Source organism: Porites lutea, chromosome 7 (genome assembly GCF_958299795.1).
Source record: "Porites lutea chromosome 7, jaPorLute2.1, whole genome shotgun sequence".
NCBI classification, from domain to species: Eukaryota; Metazoa; Cnidaria; class Anthozoa; order Scleractinia; family Poritidae; genus Porites; species Porites lutea.
This window is the reverse complement of record NC_133207.1, coordinates 9,738,718-9,761,169: the sequence shown is the minus strand read 5'-3', so window position 1 is coordinate 9,761,169 and position 22,452 is coordinate 9,738,718. Positions and strand designations below refer to the sequence as shown.

Here is a 22,452-nt window from a genome sequence, read left to right as displayed (position 1 = left end):
CGTCATATACGGGTATTTCAAACGTACACGGAAAAAAATCCAAGCTAGCCACCGACTGTTATCATTTTATGAAACCATAGTCATCATTAGAAAAGCACAAATACAAATCCAGTTTCGTCCACAAAAGCATATCGCTTTACATGTAAAAGAGTATGGTTCAGTAGAGGTACACCCTCGTTCTGTTCTGCTAATTACCAAGGGAAATCATATTGTAACCCCCCCCCCCGCCCCTTTTTTTAGACTAAAATGAGGCCCGAGGGGCCAAACAAAGAATATTGGAGACCAGACTGCCCCCTATCTCAGGGTCTGGATTACACCCCCCTCCCCCGCTTTTCTGAAGGTCTGGATCCGCCATTGACAAAAAAGCCTTTTTCCGTTCTTACCGCAGGTGATACTGACAAAGCGTGTTTGCACTGCTTAACGGTTCCACAGGACTCTATTAACTATACAACCAACAATAACTGCTGCTTCCATACAAGTGCCATGTGAGAATGTTTGGACACCTATAACGCTCTTTTCTATCTCGCTCAATTTTTCACTTTGTTTTGATTTTTCATTCATGCAGTCCAGGCGAGTCCGTTCGCGCGTTGACAGTTTTGATAGACGCGTGACATGTGAATAGCTGAAGTCCCTTGCCTTTTCCGGTTTGTTCTAGTCGGGGAGATTCAACCAGATTTTGTGGGCGTTTTTAATAAAACAATTATTCCACTCGCGCTTGTTGGATATGAGATGATTATAGCCAACTCGGCGCTACGCGCCTCGTTGGCTATCTATCATCTCATATCCAACGCGCCCTCGTGGAATAATTGTTAAGTATCAAGGCCGCAATGTTATCGGAAAAGAATGCTGATTGAACTTGTTAAGTGCAGATTACTGTCAAGTGATGGTGTTGAATTTTTTTCAACGGCACAGTTTCAATCTTTCAGTAACATTTTGTACAGTAGAAGATTGTTAAACAAAATGCCTCTTAACGCTTCACTCAATAGAAACCAAAAAGTATCAGTTTTTCCCAACAATCCCAAAAATACCCATTCATTGTCAATAGAAATAGTTAGACGCCACACACTGTGGGTGAGGGGGTTTAAGGCCTGGGTCATGTTCTGATCATATGAATGATTGGCAATTATCTCTCGTTAGGAGACCTAGAACAAAATGAAGTTTTCTCCAAAGGTAAATCTTGAGGTTTTCTTGTGCCTCACGTGACATGTCACGTGACCAAAAATTGGAAATGAAGGAAATTGGCGAATTGGTGGCGAATTTACTTTGTTCGGATAAACAAATTGGCATTTCTGAAAGAGGATAAACATACTTAAATTTCTACGTTTCAAATGAAATTAAAGTTTTAAATAATTCAAGATTAAATCGGGGCATTTAAAATGATGTTCTCCCTCATAATTGAAGTGCAATGGATGGTCATTCCAAGCGTGAAGTGTACGTTAGAAATATTCAATATGGATTAGAAAAATGTTATTGCTTGATTTCGTTTCTTAAACCAACGGTCAATAATTTACAATTTTTAGCAAACTGGTCACGTGACATATCACGTGACTTATTGACTCATTATTCATAGTTTAAAATGTCGGGGATTCTCGTCAGGTAAACTCCCTTAAACCCAGGCCTTTAACCTGGGTAGTGACGCGTCACCAGTATGGAATTTCTGCGCTCGTTTCTCAGACGTCGTTTGGCGGGGAAACCAGTGATAGCATCGCCAAATGTCGGCTGTTTTCTCAGGCTAAAACTTTCACAAGAACATGAATGTGAGGTAAAAAAAAAATATGCCACGTAGACATTGACGCGTATTGTGCGCCCAACAAAAATAAAGTTTAAGAATATGTTCACGCTTAGCCATGCGTATATCGGGTTATGGATGCACGCGGGAAGTTTGGAGAGCACAACAGATGCCTAAGAGTAGCTCGAGGCGCAGCCGAGAGCAACTCTAGCTTCTTGAGTGCTCTCCAAACTTCCCAACTGCATCAATAACTCTATATCCGCACAGCTAAAAGTATGAGCAAATTCTTATACAACATAGCTGACAAAAATGCTTGCTTTTTGATTAACTGCAAAACTCTCGTAACGAGCGACACATAACAAACGCAGCCTCGGCCTCAGGGGCTTCGTTTTTCGCAAGCGATTGGTCAGTGATAAACCGCAAGGGACCATGGGAAAGGTACAGGCGGCGGGCGAAACGCCGTCTCGCCCGTTGTCTCCTTCCCGTCGCGCACATCTTCATCGAGAGAGAGACGTCTGGGTTCGAGGAAGTAACAAACGCTTCTATTGGCTGATTACAAACACGCCACAATCGTCTAGTTTGAATGAAAATTCTTTCTGTAAAACTGAGAGAGAAAATTTGCTTCTTTATTCGTTAAAGATCAATGGAAATTAATTAAGCAGAAACAATGGTAAAAGAGTCTTAAAGTTCACCTAAAGTTAAAATACTCCTATGTTCGTAAGAAGTCGTGGAGCATGGTTTGGATTTGCTGAAAAGAGTGTAACTTACGTTTTGTTGTGACGTTTTGCTCGGTGAAATCCAGAAAACATTTTTTTCAGCGAAGACGACTGTCATCCTTCTTTAAACTTACATTCATTTACGAACATTGGCTGGTCAGACAAATTTGTGGTCTTTTTCCACTTAAATGTCAGTCTTTAAGACAGACTTTTCAACGAATCATTCAGGCTCTACTATACTATTATTGGCGAGACATCTTCACCGTTTTTGCTGTTGGTTTGAGTGGCTAGAACAAAGCTAAATTTCAAACAAATCTGGAAAGTTTTCCATCATTGCCGTCGATGTTTGGGTACTTAGGAAAAGAGACGAAAACACAGCTGAACACGTCATCATGAAAAAGAATCTTATTCACGCACGGGCGTGCGTAAATAAAGACTTTGTTCATAGCGGCTCAATAGGACTTATATAGGGCAAGCACGCGCACTATGTTATTGTTCGGAACTGAAAGTTTACTTTACCCCCCTCTGCCTTTTTGCGACATGTGTTTTTGAATTCTTGTACTTTTGTTCATCACGTTTATGTTTCGTAAGTAGAGCTGATTTATGCAATAGATCGTTTTATTCAGTTATAATTTAAGTTAATTGCTGCATTGAACGCTTCGATAATGTTATAAAACAATTAGTTCATGCTTCAGCTGTGCGTATGTCAAGATATTGAGCACGCGGGCAGTTTGGAGGGCACATTAAGAGGCTAGAGTTGCTCGAGGCACACTTTCGTGCTCTCCAAACTTCCGCGTTCTCGACATACAAATTCTTTTGTTTACTTCTTCATCGCCTTGCCGTAAGGATCAGTTTGTAGTTTCATATTTTTCTCGACATACGCACGCTCACGCATAAACTAATTGTTAAACTGTTGATCGGGAAGTCTTTCTCTTCGAGAATCAAGTGTCTGACCTTTTCTGTTGCGTCATGGTTGAACGAAACTCGCATTTTTTGGTCTCTGCTCCCTGACTACAATATGTTTAAGTCTATATCTGTTCACCTGATAGCCGTACTGCTACTTGCTCTAACGATATACGGAGCTCACGTGAAAGGAGACGAAGCGCTAGGGGACACGGAGAATCAGAAGGAAGCGAGTTCGGGACAAAATGCTGAGGTGGATAATGATAGCTGGATAGAGAACCTGATGTGGAACCTACTTGGCTATGCAACAATTATCGTCCCCGCGGCTTTTATCATCCGTATGCTCAAGAACTCAAACTTTAATGAACGAAGTGGTAAGATGTTTGCCCTGTTCGTGCTACGTGTACACCCTGACGTTGTGCATGTATATTTTGGTTTAAAAAAGTATTTTTTTTTTTTCGTTTCTTCTTTATTTAATTTAAGACGAAGGATTTTTGTAGGTGTTGCTAATGAACCGTGTTGCCGTAGTACGGCTTGATATGTCAGCGATCATTCCCTCATCTTGCTTTATTTTCATTTCTTTTTTGAACATAAATTTATTTTAAAAAAGTTAAGCTATATAGTTATTTCAACGAAAAAAGTAGCACAGGAAACGAGAGAGATCGCTTACTGTCATTCTTTTCTCTGACTCGCAGGGAGTTTCGGTAAGTTAAAGGCCACAAGTAAATAACTAGCCTGCAAAGCATGCAGGCGTATTTTGGAGCGATGATTTGTTTTTAGCCTACGAAATTATCCGTTTCTCCTCGCTCTTCGTCGCTGAGGACGTTTCGCGCGGAGGAACGTCTGCGACTCAGCGACAGAAATTCCATACTGATGACGTAAAATCTCTCCAGAATCCGGTTAGAAGCGCTGATTGGTCGACGGAGCAGTTACATTGTTTTAGCTATTGTTTACAAATGACAGACAAAAGACAAAAGGCCAAAAAGGTCAAATGTAAACACGAAGAATCTCTAACAAAACAGTCAATATTTGTGGAATATAGTCTTCTCTAGAAGAAGCATTTGAGTTTTGCTGGAGCTCGTGGGCAGATCAACACAACACTTTACCAAAATCGACCAGAAGACACGCAAAATTAGACAAATTTATATTTGGAACCCGATGACTACCGGATTTATTATGTAAACATTGATTTGCGTCATCAGTATGGAATTTCTGTCACTGAGTCGCAGACGTTCCTCCGCGCGAAACGTCCTCAGCGACGAAGAGCGAGGAGAAACGGATGTTTTCGCAGGCTAATTTGTTTTCGGGAATGACGTTGTCCCGCCATCTTGGACTTTAATACTGCCAGAGAGTTGGGACGAGTCAAAAACTGATTTGAAGGAAGAGGCCTCCCCACCCCTGCCCCTTTTAACGCCCTCCTCCCTTAGTCGTTTCCTTTGCTTTCCAAGATGACGGCCGCGATCAATGTACCTCCGAGTTTCTGTTAAAAAACGCCTTAACACATATGTTGACAGTCAAGACAGTCAAGTACTTGTGTCAAAGCTACCCCCCACCCCCCCCCCCCCCGCCAATTCAGGTTAGGGGTGGGGATAACTTGGGAGATATATCATAATCATGCATGGGAGATCATGCTCTGGTTGACACAATGCTTTCCTTGGTCCATCTTTTGAGGTTGTCAATTTCTCGCTCAAGTATTTCACTTGCTTCCTATAATAATTACGATTGTTATGACAAAGATATCTAGTTTGTAACGTTTTGTTGGACAATGAACTTATATTAAAATTTTCTTAAACTGGACAGGGCATGTTCACTTTACTATTTAAGACCAAGGCATGTACCTAATATGAGGTTAAATTTGCACTCACGGTATTTTATCATGTCCTGAAAATACTGTCTATTTCTTTTCGCTTTCTTAGGAACTAGCTGCTTGTTGCGCTCAATTCAGCTGTGTGTTTTTGGTGCTCCTCATATAGAATCTGCAGACGTTCAAGCAGAAGATGGTGGCATCAAAGAAAGTCCTTCAAAGGATGAAAGCTCTCCTCCACCAAGTTTTTCTCAACCAAGCATCAAGCTCTTGTTTTGTGCAGGTGGTTTGCAATTGTCATACCTCACCTGGGGTGTCCTAATAGAGCAAATAGTGAGACGAACTTATAAAGAGCTCCTTCCTGATGGTTCAGTCAAATTAGTGAAATTCACAAACTCTCAGTTCCTAATATTTGTAAATCGTTCACTTGCTTTAGTTGCAGCATCAGCTTGTATTTTGTTCACTCGCCAGCCACGCCACACTGCACCCCTTTACAAGTATTCCTATTCGTCCTTTTCAAATATTTTGAGCAGCTGGTGTCAATATGAGGCCCTTAGACTGTATGTAAGCTATCCAACCCTGATTCTTTGTGGAGCATCCAAGATCATTCCAGTAATGATCATGGGCAAGATAGTGGCCAATAAATCCTACCCCTACCACGAATATGTTCTTGCTGTTCTACTCTCTGTGGGCGTCAGTTTGTTTCTCCTGGCAGCAGATCCATCAGGGAAGCGAACATCTGCTGCTACCACTTTTTCAGGAGCTATATTACTTTTGGCACGCATGGTGTTTGATAGTTTCACTTGCAACTGGCAAGCAGAACTGTTCTCAGTATACAAGATGTCAACCATCCAAATGATGTTTGGCGCAAGCCTGTTCAGTTGTCTCTTCACGGTCTGGTCAATGATTGAGGGTGGAAATTTTTTATCAGCAGTTGGGTTTATGATGAGCAACCCTGAGTTTGCCTACCATGCCACAATACTGTCACTGGCTTCAGCGACAGGTCAGCTTTTTATTTTTTACACCATACAGTCTTTTGGGCCAGTTGTGTTTACCATCATCATGACCATTAGAATGATGTTGAGTATCATGCTATCGTGCATTATCAATAATCACCCATTGTCTGCTCAAGCTGTTTTGAGGGTTATTGTTGTGTTCATTGCACTGTTTTTGCGTGTGTATGCTAGGTATCGTGCAAAACCGTCTTCAGTTTGAAGACGATTATGTATGACTTTGTTAATAACTGCAGATTTATTTATGTCAAGATATGGTCTTGAATTTTTGTTAAACAGCACAGTTTCAATTTTTCAGTAAAATGTTTGTACCGTATAAGTTTGTTAAACAAAATGCCTCTTAAACCTATAACACTCAATAGTGACTAACATCAATTTTCTCCCAACAATATCCATTCATTGTAAAGAGAAATGGTTATGAGAATTCATAAAATGATCACCAAAGAGAAAATGCTTTGATCTTTGTCAAACCCTCTCCAGTTATCTCTAAGGAAATTTGCAGTTAGATTAGAGTTGCCCATCTAAGAGGAATTTAGGGTTTTTGAGGTAAAGCACACTGAACCTTACAGGGATTAATAGCCTCAGATAGATAGATAGATAGATAGATAGATAGATAGATAGATAGATAGATAGATAGATAGATAGATACTTAGATAGATAGATAGATAGATAGATAGATAGATAGATAGATAGATAGAGAGATAGAGAGAGAGATAGAGAGATAGATGATAGATGTTAGATAGATAGATAGATAGATAGACAGACAGACAGACAGACAGACAGACAGACAGACAGACAGACAGACAGACAGACAGACAGCCAGATAGACAGATAGAAGACTTTATTAATGTGTCGGAGCCTTATAGCTTGGGATAAACCCCATACACAATCTATAATTGGAATTACGCATACAATATAAAAGTAAAAAATTAATATTAAAACTATACATAACGCATTACAATCAAGAATCTAAAATACGTGAGGTGGACAGAGAGAACAGCTCTTACATCCATCACGTAACATTGAGCTTACATCATTATACCGTGTTCTGCTTTTAAAAATTAATACTCAAAGTTTTCGCTGATGTAAAATAAAATTCATGTATAGAAGATAACTTTCTTTGCTAGCATGTGCTTAGAATAATGTAACTATTTTATGTGCGACATATTGTGGAATGTGTGCAAGGAAACAAAATATATGCTGCTATAAATATATTTAATTTTCACAGGGAATTACTTTTTTTAAAGTATGGTGTTGAGCTTCTAATTATCAGGATCATATATATATATATATTGAAAGCTTTGGTTTTGTTCGTAAGAGTAAAACTTCTCATTTACGAGATAATCAGTATGGTGAGAAAACAGACATTTTGTTTACAAAAGGTACTTGTTAGCGCGTGCAAAAATCGTAGGTATCGTGAAAAGGTCTATTTAAGATGCTGCATACGTTGTTAAGCATGCAAACACCTGTCAAAATTTTGACCAGTCTGAGACTAGACTGGTCCTGGAGAGTGACCAAAAGCGTAACCAAGCAAAAAACAGTTAATTTTTTGTCGAAAGTGAAACACAAGAAAGTTCTACATTTTTGCTGGGGAAGTTACACTGATTGCCTTTAAACTGGTTAATTTTAAGCCAAGACCGAAACGCGAAGCATGTCTGGAACTCCTTTCCTCTGCCTTGAAGAGTCTCCCTTCCCAATCCTCGAGAGTCTGTACGGATGGTCGTACGTTCCCTGATGTCATAACCAAATTTCATTCGCATCGATAGGTTTCCAGTTTGTACAGCAATGGAGGAAGCGTCGCGCGCGCATAAGCTCAGCTACTATAACACGGAAAAATGTTACCATCAACCCCTCTAAAACGGTCGCGGTCTCTCTTGAGAGGTTCTACCTAAAGTGCCGTAACTGGAAAATTTTGGTATCTGGCTTAGCCCTCGGGAGAAGGTTGCGCATAGGAATGCGCAAGTTCGGTTGGGACGAATCTGTGTGATGTTCATCACACTTGTACCCAGGCTCTCTCATTTTAGACAACGCAGCAGCATTTTGTTTAATCTCTGTTTACCTACGTTTGTATTTTTAAACCTTACTGAGGGCCCTTCTCAACAAACAAATTGGTTTGTTACTTATTTGACGGCAAGTTTAGAGCTTTTCACAACGTAGACATAAACGTAAGACCGGCTGATATAAGAAATGTAAAACTGACCTTTTTAGCGCTCAATAAAAACAACCAAGATGCTACAGGCTCTGTAACACTACGTTTTACATCATGAAATATACCTTGCTATATCTATTCTAACACATTTGTATGTAAAATGTAGGAAATACGGCACGTTTCTGATACTGCGTTATAACTGAACTTCGATAGCGTTCAATAAACTTTCTCATACAAAACCACCTATTATTACCCAAATTTTGCTAGGCATAAGGCCACTACAATAATTTATTAAGAAATTTTATGTTAAAGAAAAAACGCTCTTTTGGTCATCTGCAAAAATTGGATACAGACCCCAGTTCGTCGGTTTGTTCACCTCAATGATTTCTTCTCTAAAAAATATTTTTATAGCCAAAACTATTGAGATTTAGAGAATTAGTACTCTCGTCGTAAACTAGTGCGACGTGGTCACAAATACAAGTTGACCTCAGGTTACCGTTTTACGGATTACGTTTGAGGAATCTCTTCTTCGCTATCTTTCGAGGCCTGGTCTTCGGAGACATCATTGTTAGCAACAATCGGAAAACGCTGCCGACCACTTTTGGCCTCGATTCTGGAAAAACAGCTCTTGGACACAGATTCCCACAAAATCATCACGCACCTCGGGGGAAGGCACGGGTCTGCCTCTGCAGCATCGGGCTCATCGACACATGGAGGAGTCGGGCTTCGTTGGTTCTGTTTTCCTATCTTTTGTTTCGGCTCGGAAATTTTCCTCGCAGTAATCTCCACGGGGGGCTCTCGTACTCGTTCCGCAGACAACACACACACACTACGTGTCCCTAATCCCTCAGGCCTAAGCCCTTTGCCCGTGCTGATGACGTAATTCTGCTCAGTGCCACATGGGCCTGGGCCGTGCATGAGGGTAAGGCTACGCGTTTCATCAAAAGTATGGAACCACGAGAGAAGATGCCCCGTATCCGAATCGAAAATCAAGATGTGACCGCTCGAGGTCCCCACCCAAACGGCGTCGCGCGTGGGCTCCACGCATGTGATACAGGCAAAGGCATCAGTGCTTTCCACAAGCATCGTGTCAGTTGACCTGCCGGGAAGGCTGTGTATAATGGGAGCACACTCGACACTGAAGTGTTTTTGTATGCTGCAGACATCCCATTTACTAAGAACAGACCTGCATAAAAAAGGGGGTAAAATGATTAGACGACAATAAAAATAAAAAGCACCACCCTCCCTCTCTTAGGCAGAAGCTCGGCAACCTCTTCCGTGTAGAATTTTTCGCCATTTTTTCCAACTCTATCAAAACAACTGAGCTAACACAACCTCGCCCCAAGGACTTCTTGGTTTTCGTCCCTTTTTCGGTCGGTAGGAGCCTGTACCATTGACGTCATTTTACCGGATATCGCAAACGTCTTTCAAATTTGGTTATCGCGAGCTGGTTATGAAGAATATGCCAGGGAATTTGAGTTAATCAGAACGGGAGATATATTTTGAAAGAAAAATAAATAAAACATCACACATGCTGTGGATGGTAGGCTTGTGATCAAAGGCACAAGAACTAAATCACGTACACAAGTTGAAGGACACAGGATCCAGAGGATTTTACGTTTGTCGTGCAAGCCCCCAGAAAAATCCGCTAAAAACCTTTACGTTACGCAACATAGATACTGCAATCCTAAGGGATGAGGGCTTGAAGTATGCTAAGATCGGCTCAGACAAAAATAAACTTGAGCCTATGTAGTCCTGAATAGGACTGTTGTTGACAGTGACTGCCGTTTCGACAACCTGTGCGGTAGTCATCTTCAGAGTGAAGTGAGTTGTATCACCTCAGTTGAAGGTCTTACTCTGACGATCCACTGATTATCTGATTATCCACTGACGCTACAACAGACTGTTTAGTGTCCCGCAGCCACCCAAGCTGTATGGACTACCAAAACTACACAAACTCAACGTACATATGCGGCCCACAGTCTTTTTCTGTGGGTCCCCGACCTACGAACTGTCTAAATACTTAACTAACGTACTGAGACCTTTGACTGACGAATCTAGATATAAACTACAGTTTACTAAGAACTTTATTGGCGCCATTAAGGCAATACAAATACCTGACGACCACAAACAAGTGCCTTTTGACGTGAAATCACTGAACCACTTCAACTGGTTCTAGAATGCACTGAGAACGCTATTACGAACTCCACTGTTAAACTACCACTGCCTACAGACGACATTATGGACCTACTCAACCTCTGCCTAACGTCGACGTACCTTCAGTACAACGGCAAACAGTACAGTTACACGGTACAGCTATGGGCTCTCAAGTTTCTGTTGTTGTAGCAGAAATTGTGATGCAAAACATCGAGGAACAAGCCCTAGCTACTTACACGCGAACTATATCTCCTTGGTTACGCTAAGTTGACGACACCTTTATCGCTGTACACAAGGACGACATCGAAGATTTTCACGAACACCTTAACAGACAGAACGCAGACATAAAGTTTACGAATGATATCAAGGAAAACGGTAAAGTACCTTTTCTAAACTACTTGATCCGCACTCGCGAGAACAGACTACGAACGTAAATTTACAGGAAACCGACACATACCGACAGATTACTGGACCAGTCGTCGTACAACCCGACCTCTCATAAGGTTACAACTACACGGACTTAGACGAGTCGAGCACAACTAGATAACGACTCGCCTGACGGTCTACGAGACGAGACTGACTACCTAAACAACGTTTCTGGTACAAACAACTCTGTTAGACGAAACACTCACAGTAACGCTGAGTACAACACTCAGACTAACGTTAACTCTTGCCCTGTTAAGACAGCGACAATACCGTACCTGAGAGGCACCTACAATATAAGTGTTGCACACAAACCCATAACAACTTTACGACGGCTTCTTACAAATGTTAAGGACAAAGACAAACCGGAGGACAGACAGGGAGCAATAAGAGATCAAATGCTGTGACTGCCAGACCAGTTACATTGGTGAAACCGGCAGAAACCTTTGCACCCGACTGACTGAACAGACGACCAATAACATCGCGACTTAATTGACCAATCAGGTCAATAAACAGAGTAATACCATCAACTCACGTGATAAAACTCAGTTTCCTCTGAATATGACTACCGCACAGGTTGTCGAAACGTCAGTCACTGTCAACAACAGTCCTATTCAGCGCTACGTTTTTCTGGAAGATCGTGCTCAACCTACTTATGAACTGACGTCTGAGTTCAAACCTTTCACAATAAAAATTAACGTATTCAAATTGAGCTAATCTGCTCTGCGACACCCTGCAAGCAGATAGGTACCTACCTACAAACAGACAGAACGCTTTGTCCATCAAAAGCAACCCTCAAAAGGGAAACCTGAGTCTGCGGATTGTTTTCCATGCCAATTGGACCAGCATACCACATGGCGTCTATGTCAAACGCTTCCATTTCACCCGGTTTAGTGAAGAAACGGAAGATATATCTGCTGGTTGCCACCCAGAGTTTATCTTCAGCAACAGCCATTGAAAGAATCCGGTGGCGCTCCACAGGAAAGCTGCGAAAAACACGCCGTCTTTCATTTTTCTTTACATCTGTTTTCAGGATGTAGCGAACTTGTCCGTCAATAAATCCAAAAAAGATGTACTGATCGTTTGACGCGATACAGGTAACCATTTTTTTAAAGGTAAAAGATGCCACGCACTTGTAGCGCGATGCGCTTGAGGTGGAGTAGATGTTGACTAAGTCCAACTCACCGCGGAGTGCGATCAACATGTGATGTGCCATAAAATGCATGCACTGAATTTGCAAGACGTACTTCTCTTCTTGGTAAGTGTCAATACAGAAGGAAAATTTCATGTCGAGTGTCCGACTATTGTAAATGAAAATTTTGTTAGCGGTGCGACCATCACACGCGAGCCACAGATCGTGCGAATCTGGGACGAGGCACGCATGCCTGACTGACAGGGTTTCAGTGGGAATGGGCTGTTTAGCGAGTAAACACTGGAATGCTGGTTGACGGACTTGCTCTACTATCTCAGCACTCTTCGGTCGCCTGGTCGGTTTACCCGACCAACACCGAAGCATCAGTTCGGTGAGTGTCGGAAGACCGAACATAGTCACGCGGACCTGCTGCCACCTTGGACGCTCTCCCCCGATGACAGCCGCGTTTATCTTCGGTTCAGAATCGTATTCTTCAAAGGGAACTAGTCGTGTAACGAGCTGATACAGAAGGATCGCGTATGAGTAAACATCTACTTGAAAGGTATACTCTTCCTTGTTAGCGCATTCCAACATCTCCGGGGCACGAATACCGGGTGTACCTGCGTACGAAATAAGCCCTGTCATGGTAGCAAAGTTAGCGGTGCCAAAGTCGATGAGCTTAACGTGCAGTTCATCACGCTCGTCCAGTGACCAAACAAGGACATTTTCAGGTTTTAAGTCCCGATAAATTATACCCAAATCGTGCAGAAATCTCAAGGCGTCTGCTACTTGATAGGCGATGCGGAAAAGCACAATCCGGTCTACAGACTTCTGTTTGACAATAATATCAGTAAGCGCACCACGCTCAGCAAGTTCCAGCACCAGACACAGAGGACGCAGGGAAACACCAATAACGCTGATCAGGAATGGGTGTTGGCGAACACGACGCAGCACGTTCAACTCCTTACGCACTTCACGATAATGCCTGAGGGGCTCTGACTCATCGCTCTGAATATAAAACTTGATGGCTACATCTTGCCCTCTGCACTGTCCACGAACAACCTGATACAGTAACACGGGGTGCAACATTGTCAGCAATGCAATACCTATGTACAGTAAAACCCCGCTTTAAGGACACCTCGTAATTACGGACAGTTTGCTTTGTCCCTGGGGGAATAAAGCCCTGACATTTTTTCTTAATTCAACCCGCTTAATTCGGACACCCCGTTTATAAGGACACTTTCTATGGTCCCCCAGTGTCCGTATTTAGGGGGTTTTACTGTGTCTATGTTTCAGAGGATATGCAGAAGGGTACAGTAACTGCAGCAATGTTTATGGTTAACTTGCACTCAGTGAAAGGATTAATAAGGCTCAGTTTCATTCAAGTCGGTTCGATTTAGGTTCCTGAGAAACTTCCCACATACCCCTCCCCTAACTCAACGTTAACATTTGCGTCTTACTTGGGGCAAAATGTTGGGTTAAGGGAGGGGTAGGTGGGCAGTTTCCCAGAGACCTAAAGTGATCCATCTAGTCTCTAGCTCCAAATCGATGTCTAAAGGTCACGGTCTCAAATTCAACGTTACTTTAGCATCTTGGCCATTTTTGGGCTCATTTACGACCACGTGTTGACTTGCAGTATGAGATGTTTTGGGGAAAAATTTGGACCCACTACAGCCAGGCGCAACTTTGTAACAGCCAATGAAAAAGACGGTGATACGGTCCCAAAATAGTCCCAAACTCAAAGTGCAATTTGACATCACTCTGATCCAGCGTCATAAGCAACCTAAAAGTTGTTCACAACGACTTAAAACTATATAGTAAGATGAAGTTTATAATAGAGATCTTAAGAATATAAGACAAGAACGACGAGGACGAGATTTTCTCAATACCAAGCAGTGCTCACGCTTGAAGCAGCGTCATTTTAGCGGGAATACGTAAGAGCCGTCGTCATTAAACGACGGGTGTTAGCGTCGAATCTAGAGGTTTCTAATAATTCACAATACCTTCCCAAATCCACCAGTTCCCAGCCTACTCGAATCAGTGTCTTCATAAGTGATCTCATCATGTGACAACAGCAAATCAGCATCTACGTCGTGTAACATGATATCCGGCGCTACTTTGTGTAGATTGACCTCCAGTCGAGGATGTTTGGGGCATGAAATTGTGTCGGATTTGGAACTCTGCTGCTGGCATTGAACAAATGTGAATTTGTAGGGCTCGAGACCAAGCCGCTCGCACACCACGCAAGGTATCAACTGTCTTACCCTGGGTTGAAAACCGTCTGTGGTGGAGAGTTCTTGGTACCACTCACGAATCAGAGTATCGATATGGTCTACAACATAGCTGAGCACCCTGCGGCCTTGAGGGCAGGGACTCACCTCTGTAACAATGACCTGTCGATCATTTGCCGTGTCAGGAACACAGTGCAGCAAGAGGAACAAGCGCGGATGACTCAAACAAACTCCGGACTTCCAACAATGAAGGAATCCATTGTCGATCAGCTTGGCAACATCCGTGGGAAGCTCAGGTAATTTTTCGAAGGGAAAATCCTCAATGAAAGGGCAGGCAGGACGATGGGGTGTTCCAAGACGTGGTCTGCCTTGATAAGTATCTTCACTAGAGCTTCTCTCAGGACAAGGTCTCGGGGCTTTCGATGGTGTACTTGTAAGTGGCGTCTCAAGTGCGGTATCTTTAAACACTTCAGAAGGATGTTCTGTAAACTGTAAGCTTGTGCCAGGGGTAGGAAGCGACTCTTGATTATCGCAGATCGTAGAGTCTGAGGGGTCGCTTACACCTGCCAGAAAATATGAGCGATCAGAGGGAAGTAATAGTTATAAGTTAACCATCAATATATATTAACAACTCGAAAACCGTCAAATATCAACAACACCGCTAGAAGACATAGAAGAGGTGTCTTGTAAGTCATGCACCCCCTTATCCTCTATCCCTTGGTCAGTGATATTTTCAGCCCGTCTACATTACCTTCAGTTGATAGTTATTACACACCCTGCCGGGCGAAATTTTCCCCAGCCCGATTCTCTAGTAGATGTAACTTCTAAATCGGTAAGTTTATTCCCTTCGGTGGTACTTTGACAGAAAACCCAAAAGAACTGAAGATTTTACACTCATGTAAGCAATGTTGAGATGAGCGAACAAACAAACAAACAAACGAAGAACACCTCAATGTTTTAATTGATAAGCGCTCCTTAGCGTTACTTTCCCCTCAGTACCCCAGTGAAAATAGAATCCCGGCAGAGCAAAAACAACAACAACAACAACAACAACAACAAAAACACTTTTCACCCAACTAAAAAGTTTATCATGTAGCGATTATGCACGAACTGTTCGGTCTGGTTTGGCCAGTACCAAGTACCTAGAAAAAGTCTATAGTTTTGAGGAATTCGAGCCGATAAAATAGACGGCCATCTCTTGATGGGTTAGTTAGTCAGTCCTTTACAGCCTATGGGTAAAATCCCACAGAGCTGGAATTTCACAAAAGCGATTAACTAGTTAATTCCTTCCCTATCCTTTCTAAAGAATTGACAGATACGATTTACATTACCCTCTTAGTCGTTCGCTTTAAGTTTATACCCTCGCCACCAAGCAGTGGAAGGCGATGTAACTGATTCCTTAGTTACCTGCTTCTCCATCTTCTATATCGGCGTTTCCCCTGTCTCCTTCGCTGCATTCCGGGCCTTCAATGGTGTGAAGAGGTGGGAGTTTCTCTAGTGAACCAGAACTTTGTGTCCCCTTAGTTTCCGCTTCCGTCACGGGATGTGAGAGCCACGAGATTCCCTTAGCACTGAAGCCTTCCAAGGAAGATTCACTCTTGGGGTCTTCAGTGGGACTTTTTGAAAGACCCATGCATTGTCCATCGGTTAAATCACTTGGAAATGTATCTGGCGTGCTCGTTCTGGAAACCGCAGAATGGTAAGGCGCACTTTCCTCGCCACTACTACAATACGGGGACAAGCCCGTCATGCTTCTTTCACTGGGCTCTTTACCATCGGAGCTCATTAACGGCCTTTCATTGATGATCTTATCTTGGACGATTGCCTTATCTGCCTTAATGACTATTTTTCTCTCAAAAGAGAGATTTTCACAGCTATCAATTTCTGTCTGTTTTATTTCTTCAAGCTCATTTGTAGGTATCGAAGGTTCAAGGGCAATTTGGGGGGTTCCATATTCAACAGCTGCCGCTGCACAGGACGCTTCATCGAGGCTTGACGCCGATTTATCACGACTCGACTCCACCTCCACGCGGAAAGTCTGTCTTAAGATCGGAATACCTGTGTAGCTCTTGGGTGTGGCATTCTCGGGACCACTGACACTCTCGTCATCTCGCCAGACACCTGGATCGGTACCATGTTTAAATATTTGTCTGTTTCTCCGACGGTTATCATTTGAACGAGTGAAAGGAAAAGTCATATTTAGCACCTGGCGAGGTCTTCCGTGAGATTCGTCTTCCTCCTCAGAACTGTATTCATACCCCGAATCACTGCGAGAGCTTTGACCTTCCCCATCGGAAACGCCGAAGAACCTGCCGTTGATGAAGGTCCCACGCCGCTGAGTTCCAAAAAATCGAATACCTTGAATTTCCCCAGAAGAATCATAAAGATTCTCGAACGATCCTCCAATCGAGGAATCTCTTGCGCCATGAAGGTTCTGTTCACTATCCATATGGCCACCTGAGGTTAAGTTTTCCAGCACCAGAGGGCATCGACAGCAGAAAGGATCAAGCTGGAACGGACTGGAGTATTCACTCCTGGTGAAGGTCTCTCCACCTGACAGCATGTCGTTCATATAAGACAACAAGCGCGAGATAAGGCGACTCCAGAATCCATGAGGTATGCAAGGCAGAGAGTGCAATCGCTTCAGCGTTATGAAAGGCAAGTCGGCATTCGTGGCCTCATCCGGTTTCTTGGCCGGCAGTTTAGAAGGAATCAAAACGCGGTTGTCGCCCAAGGAGCATGCGACCTGGAATCGATTTAAAAGGCGGATGAACTGAGGTGAGTTGTGCTGAGCAAACAGCTCCCCTCTTAAAATCTGTGGAAGATCGTCCAGGTTCAAGACTCCGTTGTGTATGTACGGATTTACCTCCGGCAACGTCACAACTCTCGCCATCAATTCACAAAGCCACTTGGGATCGATGAAATAAAGATCTTGAAGGTCTTGGTTGGGGTCGTTATAGTGTAACAGGATGCCTGTAACAGTAGTAAAGCCCTTAATTACAATGAGATGCGTGGTTTAATTAGCAGTAGACCATTTTAATTAGCTTACCATTGCCTAATTTCCAACCGAAAGGGCCTGGGTATAAGTTAAGTCTGTGAAATATGGGATAATTAACAAAAGCCCACATAGAAAGAACACACTCAGTTTTTATGGAGAACGTAAACAAGCGAAGACCAAATTTTCTTTCACTTTCTGAACTTGGATATGGTTCTTAGGAATTCAACTCCAGGAGAGTTCGCCAACATTTGACAAATAGAGAGTTACGCGAATTTACTTTTTAAACGCTATCGCCGTCGTGGTATCTTTAACTCTCTATTCTCATTTGAATAATCAATTCAGTCTAGAAAACAGCCCTATACGAGCGGCTTTACTACTCATTATCGCAACTAGAGTGCACCCCTGTTACCCCTGCGTCACGTGATATTCTGTAAAATGAACTCGCAAATGTAAAACTAATAAAGCTTCTTGGGAACGTTTGGAGGGACTGACAGCATGTACGGTCAAAAGAAATAGCGCACTATTACTGTTCCAAACTGCAATAATAGTTTTAGAAATACAACTAATCTTCGCCATTACAGAATTCCTTAAGACCCTTATGCAACAGGTATGTCTCCTTCATTCACAATAACAGGGACAGCGTCTTTTAACAGGTGGCTTGCTGTAGTCCGCCATGTTTATGCTGTCCCTGTAACAATCGCTAGAGCCTTTGCGGTGATAAGTCGTACCAGCTCCCTGTTCACTGGGAGCAGAACCTGGCCAATGCTTACCCCTCTCGTGCATGAACTGAGTAACTTCCCTCAGGTCGTTAGTATCCTCAATATCCTGTGGGTCATTCTTTATGATGTCCAGAACCAGAGCCTCGTATTCTGATTTGTGCATGATTGGCAGCTTTCTTGAGTCTTGCAGTTCTTGCCGCTTGGCATGAATGGCTGATTCTACCAAAAGGAAGCTGTGTGGGATCATCTCACCCATCACCGATACCTGACCCAGGCTGGTCTTTTTGAGGGCTGCTGCGGCATCATAGATAGTGAGCCGAAGGTCATCAATCCCTTTTTGAGGAAAACACAACGAAAACGGAACGTTACATGCAATCTACTCAAAGTAAACTCAAATGACCGCAAACAGAACTAAAGGACTTGCTAAATTGTTTCTCATATCTTGTTGTAATAATTAACTGAAGCCGCCCGGCTATTCCTTATAAGCCCAGTGGTTTCCCTTGGGCTTCCTTGCCATTAGCTTTTAAATATGTAAAACTTCTTGTTTTGTATGATTTTTATGACAAAACAATAAACTGAAGCCGAAACTAATACAAGAGACGACGAAGACAAAGTCAAAACTGTCAAGAAAAGCGATGCAAGTTTTTAAAGAGGGTTCAAAAGTTTACAACGTCAAAACTGTCTAGAAAATCGATGCGAGTTTTGGGTTGCAAGGTTTGAACCTTCTGATAACGACAGATTCTGTGAAACATTCAAGGAAAAAAGCAACGCTATCAAAACACGACGTTTCGGCGACCACATGTCATCATTATAAAATGCAAATCAAAAAGACTATGAAAAGATATATATAGGAAACGACGGTGTGAGACACAACATTAAATTTGAAGAACAAAAGAATGAAATAATCAAGTGAAAAGTTTTGAAGGAATGGAATCGGTTTTGAGTGCCGGTTTAAGGTTGGTCTCTTTTCCTTAATTAACGACATGTCATAAATGAGGCACTCAAGTTTTCCTCTTAACGATCTTAAAACGTTCTCGGAGATTAGTTGGCTCTTGTTGGTGTTTTTACTTCGGCGGAGCGCAAAGTAAAGGATTCGCGGCGCTCAGGAATGTTTCAAAGTTGCATTCGGATGTCCCGAAGTTGCTTCGGAATTAGTTCGCTGGCTCGAAATATTGACTGCAAAAGTATTCTACACAAAACATTGAAGCAATTTGGGCTAGTAGCTTCAAAATACGAGCGAAAATCGAGATACAAGAGCAATTTTCTGTGCGTTTCACTTTGCAGACGAGTTTGCTTATGTAGTGCGATATGTTTCTCCAAAGTAAGTTTCAGTTTGGCTTTTTACCGTCCAAACCTTGCCTTTTCCCCCTGAAATCTAGCTTGGAATTCGTTTTACACCGTGGAAAACCCAAATTTATTAGTTTGCCGGTCAAATTCCCCGCCGATAGATTAAAGTTTTAGTTCTGTACTGCCGTGTTTATTTGTTTGTTTTTTTTTCTCTAAATCCAGCGGCCGAAATAGTGCTAAATATGCTTTTCAATACACTTTTAAAAATCACACCGCACAATACGCAAAAAAAAAGAAAAGAAAGAAAAAGTAAGGACCTTCACGACGATCATTCGCGGTGGGTTACCCATCAAGTTCCTAACCCCGCCCGACAGGGCTTAACTTGAGTGGAGCTACAGAGTTTCGCGAGGGTTATTGCGAGATACATATTTCTAGTTTATGTTGCGATGTTGAACTTGAATTATCCTCGGTGTGGAGATTGTGCATTTTCGGCAAGTTTTGTAAGGTAGTGTACTGATGTTAGGTCTGGAGTTAACTGTACATAAGGAAAGCGTTGTTGTAGAGGAAATAAGGGAAGTGGAACTGAGATGTTGTCGCGCGCAATTTATTTATGGCAGAAATGTTAACCGAATTGGGTTACAGCCACGTGGTCATGCACCTAGCAGTGAGAGACTTCCGGTGAAGAAGTTACGACGCGTACGTCTGTTACACAAAAAGAGAAAAGTAAGGGTTATTTGTATGGAAGGGTATGCTACGGAGTAACCGGAAAAATATCATTTCTTACTATTTCTCTGCATTCACAATTAATCCGCGACGCCGAAGTGCACGCTCCCACAGCGTCTTGTTTCTTTGACGTGTTTGTCAATTACAGAGTACCTGTGTTCGGCAATGTCCAGATGGAGGTGGCTACACCAGCCGCCACCTCCGTTTACGCTTTTGCATTCGCTAAACGTCATGTTTTAATGGAGTTGCTTTTTATCCTTAAAGGTTTGAACCAGCATTAAAACTTGCAAAGCTGTGCTGCCCTAAAAATCGTCACAGCAAATCGTCTCGTGTTAAATCACCTTTGTACTTCCGAGTAGCCATTGGTTTTAGCTAGCCGCTAGCGCCGGGAACCCGGCCTACTGTGTTTAGCCTGTATGGTGGGCACTTGAAGGGAAAAGGAAAAGAGAAAAAAAGGCACGTGGGAAGAAATGGGAGCGAAACGGACCTTTCATATCAACGGAGGGAAGTTACGCACGTATGCACATATGAAAGTAGGTCAAGAGTTAACTCTTACTTGGCGTGTTCCTTGTAGAGAAATACTTTAGGTTACGTTTCTAGCAAAGCGCTCATCAACGACAATCGTTATGTACCTAGAAATTTCTTTCAAACAGCGCGCACCCTCATTGGTTACTTTGAGGTCACATGACATCTAAGAATGAAACTGTTTCCCGCCAAAATCTCCGAGCGGGAATTCCGGCAACAATAGAGAGCTTAAGATTCAGGTTTTTCGGCATTTCCCGCGAACCGCGAACGTCAAGAAGTCACGTGACCAGGTCCTTGCCGTCAGGTTTGCGGTTTGAGGTTCACGTTTGTGCGGCTCGACCACGTTCCAGAGGTAAGTGATTTACCGCAAGGTTTTTTGCACCGTTAAACATCACAATAACACGTTTGAGAAGAGATACGACTCTTTAGAACTCTTTTGCTTATTGGTAATCGAAATCTATTTCAAAAAACGTAATTTTGAAGACAATTTCTCAGTTAAAAAAGAAGTGGATGAATGAAAACAAACATGGCAGCCGCGAGCTACCACCCACGAGATCTTAAGTCCCAAATAATATTATGGGCAGACCGATAACGTGAAACCGTTAACCGCAAAACGCAGTTTGTCGTTTGCAGTAAAATGACCAAACTTCGACCTTTAGGTCTCTATTGCAAAATCTCTCACGGGTAACAGGCTAACAGTGCACTGTTAGCCCCGAATATTGACCGACGACCGCCGTTACAGTGAGGTTCAGTGAATTTCCAGCTTCAAAATCTCCAGCCATATAACAACTCACTTTAAGACTGGTCCCTCGGGAAACAGTTAAGTTTGTTTCTCTCGAAAGTCATTTAGTGTTAAGTATTATTAATAAAATTTAACAAAAACTACTTCCACTATGGACAACGTACAGTTTTTGTATTGTTTTGTGCTGGTAAGCTCTATTGGAAAATGCATAAACGACGATGAATTTTCAATTAAATTCCACGCTCAAACGGATATCACAGAAAAGCCGAAGTGGTATTCTTACTTCTTACAACTTTACAACTTTGTTAATATATTAGCACGTCTGAACGATTTACAAATTGGAATTAACATATTAAAGCTAACTTTAATTTAATTAACCCTCTCCGTCGGTAGGAACAATTAAGGGCACACAGAAGAGAACTTGCTGTTTACTTATAATGGTCTCTTTTCTATACCTTCTTTATTATCCAATGCGCAACTAACTTCTTTAATGCCCACCACATTCATTTGTCTTGCGTACTTATTGGTCAGCTCTTTCACCAGGTCGTGCATGCGCTTTTCATATCCAGCTTCCCTGCTTTTACGAACTTCGTCCAGGTGAGTGCCCACGATGATGAGGCTTATGTTGGACGCTGTCGCTGAAATGGTGTCTAACCAACTTTTTAGCATCTCGATTCCAGTTTCGCCTGCACAGAGCAAAATAAAAAAGTGTTTGCAGCGTTAAGAACGAAATACACTGTACTTTTTACTTTTCTATGCGGAGAGTGGGCGCAGATGTAAGGTCTATAACCAGCAAATTGAATTTTAACTGCTATCCGTAGTCCAGTTTCGAAAAAAGCGATGGGCCAGTAATTCAATATTTGGACGAAGAAATCAATAAATAGAAAAATATGTGGGGAGAGAAGAACTCAGAAAAAAAAATCTGAGTTCCAGATAGGAAATGAACCCACAGCCTTCCAGACTCTAGCAAGATACTCTAACCACTGAGCCACTGACAACTCTAGTGAACTGACAAAGACGACAAAGCAATCGCATTGCGCAGTTATATGTCAAATGAACACACGAATTAACTGCATCACGCAGTCATGTAAATACTCTCTGAAGAACAAATAATAACAAGAGTAATTTCTATAAATTTCATGCGAATATTTTAAACAAAACGCACGAAACAAGGCCAAAAGCTTTATAACATTCCTAAGAC

At 42.4% G+C, this 22,452-nt stretch overlaps 2 protein-coding genes across 2 annotated transcripts in view; one reads left to right on the top strand and one right to left on the bottom strand.

The window, feature by feature from the left end:
• The first annotated feature begins 3,288 nt into the window (after nucleotides 1-3,288).
• Nucleotides 3,289-6,781, top strand: LOC140943960 (adenosine 3'-phospho 5'-phosphosulfate transporter 1-like). Its single transcript, XM_073393070.1, has 2 exons — nucleotides 3,289-3,722; nucleotides 5,265-6,781. The coding sequence occupies exons 1-2, from the start codon at nucleotides 3,464-3,466 to the stop codon at nucleotides 6,365-6,367; spliced, it is 1,362 nt and encodes a 453-aa protein (XP_073249171.1). The 5' UTR covers nucleotides 3,289-3,463; the 3' UTR covers nucleotides 6,368-6,781.
• Nucleotides 6,782-6,991: 210 nt separating this feature from the next.
• Nucleotides 6,992-22,452, bottom strand: part of LOC140943953 (leucine-rich repeat serine/threonine-protein kinase 2-like) — a 32,321-nt gene continuing 16,860 nt past the window's right edge. The window contains exons 7-12 of the mRNA XM_073393060.1: nucleotides 21,707-21,937; nucleotides 18,026-18,307; nucleotides 15,665-17,230; nucleotides 14,030-14,820; nucleotides 11,650-13,088; nucleotides 6,992-9,500 (exon numbers count right to left, since the gene is read on the bottom strand). Of these exons, the coding sequence (XP_073249161.1) occupies nucleotides 8,822-9,500; nucleotides 11,650-13,088; nucleotides 14,030-14,820; nucleotides 15,665-17,230; nucleotides 18,026-18,307; nucleotides 21,707-21,937 (4,988 nt within the window). The 3' untranslated portion in view covers nucleotides 6,992-8,821. The remainder of the gene's footprint in view (nucleotides 9,501-11,649; nucleotides 13,089-14,029; nucleotides 14,821-15,664; nucleotides 17,231-18,025; nucleotides 18,308-21,706; nucleotides 21,938-22,452) is intronic.